This window comes from Erpetoichthys calabaricus, chromosome 1 (assembly GCF_900747795.2).
Source record: "Erpetoichthys calabaricus chromosome 1, fErpCal1.3, whole genome shotgun sequence".
Classification (NCBI taxonomy): Eukaryota; Metazoa; Chordata; class Cladistia; order Polypteriformes; family Polypteridae; genus Erpetoichthys; species Erpetoichthys calabaricus.
In genome coordinates this window covers 197,879,192-197,888,421 of record NC_041394.2, presented here as the reverse complement: position 1 = coordinate 197,888,421, position 9,230 = coordinate 197,879,192, and the positions used below count along the sequence as shown (strand labels likewise).

Sequence of the window (9,230 nt, the reverse complement as noted above, 5' to 3'; positions counted from 1 at the left end):
ACTTTTCAAAGGATGGCAGTGCTGCACCTGGATGAAATACCTTTTTGAACATTATATCCTTATTGGTTACTGTTGACTGCTATTCCAAATGGATAGAACATACTAAAATCCCACATTAGGAGTAGCAGTTTAAAAGAATGACATCTTCAGCCAAAATTGAATGTGTAATATATGGTGTCTGATCTGAATGATGCCCAGAGGTTCTAAAGAAAAAATAACCTCACCCTATCATCTGTAAACTAACACAGCTAAGAAAGTCAAGAAAAATTTTGAAAAATATAATTATCTCATTTGTGGATGACAGACAAGAAGAATGTTGATGGCTACCAGAGCACTTGATTCAGTGGTGCATGAGACCAGAGGTGCTTCAGTAGCTTAGCCGGCTCCAGCAGCAAACTGAAAGGACAGTCCGTTGTTAGGCACCCACCCTCGACTGTGTCAATTTAGAAATTTTATTAGCCTATCAAGTCAGGAGAAGTATAGCAGTATTTAAAGCCAGTGAAGTATTTTAGTAGATTCTTTACAAGTGTACAGTTTCTTGTGGGTAATCTGATTCAATTTGGGTTTGCCACATTTCAAGGCACTAAGACCTATGACTGTAAGTTCTTCACAATCCCAACACCCAGATGGTGAGTGTGGAGAAGAAATTAAAGATTCTAAACAACAAGGTTAAAAGGGATTCTGCTAACAGGGTGAAATAGGACTGTGTTAATGAAGTTAATCAGAAACCCTGCTTTGGCTATATGATAGAATTGGTGTGGTAGGGGAAGGATGGGAGCTTTATGTAGTGAGCTACATTTAGTTATCTTTTACACAAGATCAGGGTAAATGTAATTGCTGTTTGCACGATTATTTTCTCCATGAACTTGATTCTTATACAAGAATGTACCCTTTGAAGCTGGTTTACAATAGGCCATCATAGTGAATTTAAATAACATCTGGTAAACAAAGCAAAATTTATTATTTTTTATTTTTTTTTAAGTGCAGCAGGGAATCAAAACCAAGAAAGGAGAAACTCTGATGGCCATTTCAAGTTTAAAAACTGAGGGTTTGTTCTTGCCTGTGAATATCTGGTAGCTGTCCCTTCGTGCAAATTATTATTATTATTTTTTTGGGTGGGGGTACTGTCGGAGATCCAATTACATTGCAAATCAGTACTAGATGAAGCTGGTGAGATGAATGACCTTCCCGTTTTTGGGATCCTAGCATCTTTCATTTGCTTTACAACATCTTTTAAGCTGGCATTATTTCATCATGGTTCGCTTTCCGGGTCCTCCCTGCGTGGAGTTTGTATGTTCTCCCTGTGTCTGCGTGGGTTTCCTCCGGGCGCTCCGGTTTCCTCCCACAGTCCAAAGACATGCAGGTTAGGTGGATTGGTGATTCTAAATTGACCCTAGTGTGTGCTTGGTGTGTGGGTGTGTTTGTGTGTGTCCTGAGGTGGGTTGGCACCCTGCCCAGGATTGGTTCCCTGCCTTGTGCCCTGTGTTAACTGGGATTGGCTCCAGCAGACCCCCGTGACCCTGTGTTCGGATTCAGCGGGTTGGAAAATGGATGGATGGATAGTTCATCATTCATACAAACAATGAAAGAATGGATGTAGTGACCATTGTTTCCTCTTCTCTGTGTTATAGAAATGTGTATGTAACTGCTCACTTGGTAAATGTGGTATTTATAGAAAAGTTGCAGACAAAATTAGTCAGTTGTTCCAGTTGCAGTTCTTCAGAGTGAAGTAAGAGGACTGACGAGGAAAGTCCTAGATAGGAAAAGTGGATGTCGCCTAAAGGAATGCATTTGGACAGCAACTGGGAGATCCAATAGTTAAAAGGGAAACCATTACACACACACACACAACACTTTGAAGAGAAAAAAAAGGACAGAATTTATCTAATTTCTTTGATCGACAGCTTTCCACTGTAGTAAATAGAGCTTGTTTGATTTCTGAGTAATTCACCACACAAATGTGTCAATGGTGTTTTTGATATACTTATGATTGCAGAAATACAAAATTCAAAGTTTAGTGCTGGATGGCTAATCTTTCATTCAGAGAAAGCAATTGACACAGCTTTAAGGATTTGTCTAAGGGTGTAGAGAATTCAAAAAAAGGAGGGATTGTTGAAGAAAAAATATACAGTATATGTGACATTTTGGTAATATAACCCAGAATCCAAGATGGCTGGTGCATGCTTTAAAGTGAAAGTATTGCCCATTAATTATTTTTTAAAACATCTTTTTGAAATGTCTACACCTTTTTGTTGCCTCTGAACTGCCCAAATCCTAAACTACAGTTAGTATATGATATATTTACTGTAAATCATATGTGGTGATGTACAGTAATTAAAAAGATTCACTTACTTGAAAAGAAATGCTCGTTTGTTTTTTTTTTAAATTGATTTATTCATAATCCTTTCACCAATTGCTTATATACACAATACAATTATCTGTTGCTCTAAAGCATGTTCAGATTTTATATATTGACTTGTTTCACATGTTCTTAAGTACACTTTTGAATCTATTTAAACGTTTTCGCTTTACTTAGTACAAGTAAACTGATGATGATTTTAAGAGAATATCAGAGCTGAAAACGAGCTATGGAGGTGCTGCTGATGCAGATACTAATATAAAAGGAGATGAATTTATAGAAAAGGACAGCAGTGACAGGAAATTCAAGTCCATTTCCAGCCACCGAGTTCTACATTAAGCACACAATGGCAACAGAAAAGAAAAATCACATTCTAGCATCTTACATTTCCTACAGATTGCACAAGTCAACCTGTGTACAGGAAAATCTGCAATCACGGCAATGTAATTACTTTCACCACATTAGGAAAACTGTTAAATGAAAATAATTGATCACATTATCATCACATAAATACAAGTTTGACCAAAGTGTGGCAAAACAGTCCCTTGTAAAATATGATAGCAGTTCTCGAAACATTTCAAAGTTGTTCACAACAGAAAAAAAAAATTCCACGTAACTGCCCACTGGAAAGAAGGTGACATCTCTCATCCAGAAGACAGCTCCTATATGCAATAAATATGAAAAGCCACAAAAAGCAGCAGGTCATTTATTTCATTGCCTTCAGGATTATGTTTACAGTGTTCACGCAGCACATTTTACAAAACAAACTTAAGGGCAGAGATGTTTCCGAGGTCATTAACGCTAGTTGTCCTAAACTGACTTATCTACTACTCTAATACACTAAACCCTTACAACTGAGCTGATTCTGGTATTTTTATATACATGGTGATTATTCCTGCGTTCAACTTTACAGTTAACAATACAAATAATTATAAAGGTGACACATATTAACCCTACATTTGGAATACATTAAAAAAAGAGAGAAATGTTCCTAACACTTACGAAAACATAATTATCCTGAAAACTGTACATTCCTGTTCAGTACCAGTTAACTACAACTGAAGTGTTAAGTAGCTGCTCCGTGTGGAGGTCAAAATGCTGTACAACTTACTCTCACACATGACATTCTACAGGACCAGCATGCATTTGAGTTTCTGTAACTAGCAGGAAATCTCATTGTCTCAGTCCATGACGAAGAAAAGAGCCGAGAAGCAGGAGCCTTGTTTTCATTTTTCTTAAACAAACAAAAAAATTGACATTTTTAGAAAATCCTTATTAACATTAGCTGATCAATATCAAAACCTGATTTTGAATCATCTTTAAAAGTTCCAATTCATGTCAGAGCTGGTAAAAATTGCACTTAGCAAATGAAATTCTGAATGGACACATTCAGATTTTTCCAGGTTCCTCAATCTTGATTTTGCGTGTATGTTTGTATTTATCAACATAAGCCTTCACCAAATTTGCAACTTTTTCAGTATTTACTTCTCCACTCTTGCTATGGCAAACCTAAAAAAAAACAACAAAAAAGTTATTAGATACAGATTGGAAACATTCCTGTAACAGCATCGGCATGTTTATGTATTTCACAATGCACAGACATATATCTTGGATGCTCTTTCTCAAGTGACATCAGATATTTTCCTGCATCTTTTGCATTCTTGTATCAATTAATTAAAAACTTGTCAATATCACATCGCACCAGAATATTTATAAAATTATCATCAAACTGGCTCAAGTTACACAATTAAGTTCATTCTTGCAAGGTATGAACAAACAAAAAGTTTACATCAAGAGGTAGAAGGCTAAATCATTGACAAAGGTCTTTGCGAGCCTATTGTTTCGATTTACCCATTAAGCTGCAGCACTACAGGATAAACTGAGGACCAAACACCTCACATCTCCATTCTCCTTACATCGTGCCATTAAATACCCGGTGGAAAATGTGATGCATATTATGGATGACACAGATTCTGCAAGGTAATATGAGAATATGGGGGTTGTGGTGGATGAGGAGTAAAAGCCAGACTGAGAGGTCTATAGACACTTTGGGGGGGGGGGGGGAATGAGAAACGCATCATCAGTGCCACATACATCTTAAACAGCACTTGCATCTGGCTGCTTTGATCAATATTATAATGTACAGAATGGTCATCCATTCGTCAGTTGTATTTTCTGCACAATATGAGTAGTGAACAAATTGACACCTATCACAAAAAAGTGAAGGGGAAAAAAAAAGCATTTGGTTGGCAATTAGCCTTTAAATGATGAAGTGAGTAGGTGCAAGCCCTAGGCCTCTTCTTATAGTGATCCTATTAGAGCACAGAGTTAAACCACATACTGACCAAGTAGTACAGCAGCTCCAATGTTACATAAATATGTGAACATTTAAATTAAAAATGATTATGCATGCTTGAAGTGAACACCAGGAGCATGCATAGCACTAATGTTTATAGCTTATAGAAAACCAAGAAATAACTGAATGAGAGGGAAAATCCCAAATCACACTGTGGGAGCAGAAGGCAAATTGGGGTAACATTGCTTAACATGTGTACAAATGCATGGGTCGGGTTTGTTTGTGCCCTTAAACAGGACAGTTTATACAGGAGGAGTATACAGTAAGAGGTATGCTTAACTTTCTTTTTTTCAAAGATTTTTCTATCTTTGCTTATGCACAAGAGTGTAGAATGACAGTGTCTGATCTGAATGGACTAGGGGGCTCTGCCCCTGCTCGCTTCGCTCGCCAACCCCTGGCGTTGGGGCATGACAAAGAGTGAGATGTATGAATTAGATAAAGAATAGTGTGCAGGTGTGGATGATGCATATAGAAAGCCAAAAATACAGTGTTTGGCACAGAGTAATGGTTTAGTGGAATATTCTTTTGTACACAACATTAGTAGTAAAGATGGTGTCCTGTCCTTGAATGAGTCTTCCTTGGCATGGAGCATTTATAACTTTAACGTCAGATGAACGTCGAACACGTGAGAAGGCAACATAAAGTTGTCCATGTCCAAAAACGGCTCAGAGAGGTAGAATGCCAACCTTGTCCATGTTTGTCCTTGTGATTTGTTGATGGTCATGGCAAATGCAGGTTTAATGGGGAACTGTCGGCGTTTCAATGTAAAAGGTAATTCTAGGTTAGAACTCGTAAGGTCAATTCTAGGAATGATCCTGTAAGAACTGTTGCTTGAATAACATTGTGTGTCATGGTGTTGACGACTAAACGTGTGCCATTCGATAAACCCTGGTTTTTTTTGGACATAATATAGTGCGTTGTGTTAAAAGGGGCATTTTGTCTAATGAGACCGCTGTTCCAAATATCTCCGTAAGTAAGTCGTCGCAGATTTTGGGTTGAGGAATTGTAATAATATCTGGGTGAAGTCCATCTGTATTGGTGAGGGTACAATGTTCTAGTTGTAATAACCAATTGTTATATTCGGGATCTTAAAATCGCATGTTTTGTACCAAGTGTATGTTTAGAAAGCAAAGCCAATTGTTCGCGTAACATTTTTTGTTCCGCGGTTTTAGAGCGCGCCGAGGTGAATTTTTTTGTTTGATGCAGGTTCGTGTTTGTGGTCCCGTTACTCGAGCCGTCTAGTTTTGTATCCGTGATCGTGAATTGATGACTTGTTTGATCTTTATCGTGAGGAATATGGATAAGTAATAAGTAGGATCTAACTCACTTTTAATATGCGGACTGTTCGTTTCTTCGTATTATCACCAATCAGGTCTCGCGCCTGTATATGTATTGTAGTTCGGTCTCGGTGTTGTTTATATGACGTCGTCGCGTATTTTTAAGGTGGACTGAATAATAGCTGAGCGCACGGTATGTGGAGCAATAGCTAAGCACTGTCTAAAATCTACTCCTAATAAAAGTACCTTTACTCCAAAGGGAATATTATTATTCATCAACGCAATGCCAATTGTCCGCGTATTTTAAGGTGGACTGAACAATAGCTGAGCGGATTGTAAGTGGAGTAATAGTTAAGCACTGTCTAAAATCTCCTCCTAATAAAAGTACCTTTCTCGCAAAGGGAATATTCTTATCATCAACGTTTGTAGAAGTTTATCAATGGTGTTGAGTAAGTGACTGGATGCCATTGTACATTCATCTATAATTAATAGTGTGGCAAGACAGATGTCACGTGCATTGTTACTGTGAATTGTCATAGTGGATACCGATGTTTCTGTGATTGGGACCGGTATTTGGAATAAGGAGTGACATGTGTTTTTGGAGCCGAGACATTTTTTCTTCCGCGGTTTCAGAAGCGCTTTGTAGGTGCCGACGTGATTTGTGCATATTTGCTTTCTTGATTTGTTTCAGGGTGCACTGTTCCAATGCGATGTAATATTTGTCCACATACGCGAAAGCAGTATGGGTCATTGCCTTTTGGTGACACGATATTTACTCCGGTAGATGCAAAATCAAATGAAGTATTGTAGGATGTAATGCAGATGAGCCGCCGTGTATTTTTTTTTTCATGCGGGTTCGTGTGTTAGGTCCCGTTATCCGAGCCAAATCGTTTTGTACCCGTGAGCGTGTATTCATGACTTGTTTGTTCCTCAGCATGCAAAATATGGATAAGTAATAAGGAGGATCGCACTCACTGTTAATATGGAGCCTTTTCTGCAGTTGACGGTTAATAGTGCTTTATTGTAAGGAGATCCACCTATGCTGCCTAGTGTGAAGGTGTTGAGATGACGTATGTTTAATATGGACAGTTCCTTTAGAAATGGGGCTTTGGGTGTCACTTCTTATTGATGTTAGTGTGTTTGTGGGTCTGATTCGTCGTTGTTGTGAACGTTTCGTGTGCCATGTCTCGTCTCTAATGGGCCTGGCGTGGCGGTCACGGCTTCTTTTTTTTGTTGCGTTAGGAGCTTGTTAAATCCTCCTGTTTGTGTGGGTCCCGTTTCGTGTGCATTGTGATTCGTGCGGCGCCGTGTGCTTTTTCGGTGTCTGAGCGGGAGGGGGTGGATTGGTGGTGCGCGAGCTTCTTCTTTCTTTTTGTGTGCCAGGGGCTTGTTGAATCCTCCTCTTTGTGTGTGTCCCGTCCGTTGCTTGTAGGGTGGGTGGGGTGGTTTTGGGTTCTTTTTTTTTGTGTCCCAGGGGCTTGTTGAATTGTCCTCTTTGTGTGTGTCCCGTCCGGTGCCTGTGGGGGTGGCTTGCAGGTGGGCGCGAGCGGCTTCTTTTTTTTGTGTGCTAGTTTCATGTGCAATGGGTTTTGTGCGGCGCTGTGCGTCGCCTGCGTTTGACTCCTTTTTTCTGTGCTCACTCCTTTTTTCTGTGGTCGCGTCCGCCTCTCGCGGAGCCTCATTTCTTGGTGCGCCTGCGCAGTACGTCTTTTTGCGGCTACGGCCCATGGCCGGATGTCCCTGCGTCCATCCGGTTTAGCATTCTCGGTTAGTAATATGGATTAGGCTACTACAGCACAAGGCTTATTGACTTCTAAATTTCCCCTGATAGTAAAATGTATAGTTTCTGCATTGCCAACAGTTCTTTGCAAGCTAACATCTTTTCTGGCCTTCAACTTAATCATAATCACTTTGTTTTTTCCCCATAAAGCAGCTTTATGAGACCATGTATATAATGGCAGCTTGGTTTTACAGTGTTGTATCCATTAGTTTCAATATCTGATGACCAGTTCATTTTATCACCACTATCGCTTGTCTCAAGTAATGGTTCAGTTTAAGCTTATTCTAAAATTGGCTTTGGAACTTCGTGTTTGCATGCAATTGTGTGTGTTTTTTTTTCTTTTTTAAACTTGAAGGCATCACCCTACTCATGAATATTTATTTATTTTTTGTTGTTGTTTTTTAACATGATGATGGTATTACATTAACAAGATGGCAGCAGAATACTATCCCAAGCATTATTCAGGCTTAACACTTTATATGCAATCAAAAAATCTTATGCCAAATGCTTCTCGGGGTCAACCATATTTACATAGAATTCCAAGCCTGAGGGAGACTATGGGTTAACGCCAAGGAGGTTAACACAACCCCATCTGAACTGGATTATTTTACTTGGTGGCAAAGACTAAAAGGATCAATAACATTTAAGTACACAGGGATATGTTACCACTTAACATCGCAACCAGTTATTCAGAAGAAAAGTCAGGCATTTTCAGTGTTACCGGCTTCAACATATCTTTATCATGATAATTTCAAATACAAAAATTTGGCAAAAAACATACAGAACATTTAAAAGCAGCTAATACTTTCACTTACTAAACATTATTTTAAAGACTATATTTTACTGCACTTCACTGTTGTTGTTACAGGCTTAAAGCAGACATTCATATTTCAGCCTCACTTTCACTGCATGCAATATTGGAGGGAAGTTAAATTTTCAGGAAACTTAATAGTAAAGTTGATTTCAGCACCCTTGTCATTTGAGGTTAGACTGACACCCACATTTCCATGGCTTATACAAAATTGCTGTCTTAGTGAAGCTAACAACATCATAGTCTAAAATGGATGAAAAGTTCTCTACGAGCAAACTGATTTTCTTACAAACTAAACCAAGTGTTCCTTTAAGATAAACTAGAGCAGAAACTGATAAGCAGAATTTATTTAACATCTTTATGTGACATAATAAGTGCATTATTTTTAATTAACACTTACCTTATCTACTGCCTTGCGGACAATCTCTTTATATTCATCCTTAGTAATATCTTTATTTTGATAGTAAGGTTTGATTGCTAATTTTACTTCATGAACCGCCAATTCCTGTATTTGTAACCTCTGGAGAAAGAAAGGAAAAAAATAAGATTCTTTACATGCAATGGCCAGCCATCACATATTAAGCAAAAAATAATCTGAGCTGTATAACATAGCCCTTGCCTCCTTTCTATTCCAAATAATGGAATAA

General features: G+C 38.5%; 1 protein-coding gene across 4 annotated transcripts in view; it reads right to left on the bottom strand.

Annotated features, from left to right (window-relative positions):
* Positions 1–3,049: 3,049 nt before the first annotated feature.
* Positions 3,050–9,230, bottom strand: part of scaf11 (SR-related CTD-associated factor 11) — a 651,915-nt gene continuing 645,734 nt past the window's right edge. For all 4 annotated transcript variants that reach the window (XM_028810663.2, XM_051928673.1, XM_028810656.2 and 1 more), the window contains 2 exons: positions 8,984–9,103; positions 3,050–3,868 (listed from right to left, as the gene is read on the bottom strand). In XM_028810663.2, the coding sequence (XP_028666496.1) occupies positions 3,749–3,868; positions 8,984–9,103 (240 nt within the window). In that variant the 3' untranslated portion in view covers positions 3,050–3,748. The remainder of the gene's footprint in view (positions 3,869–8,983; positions 9,104–9,230) is intronic.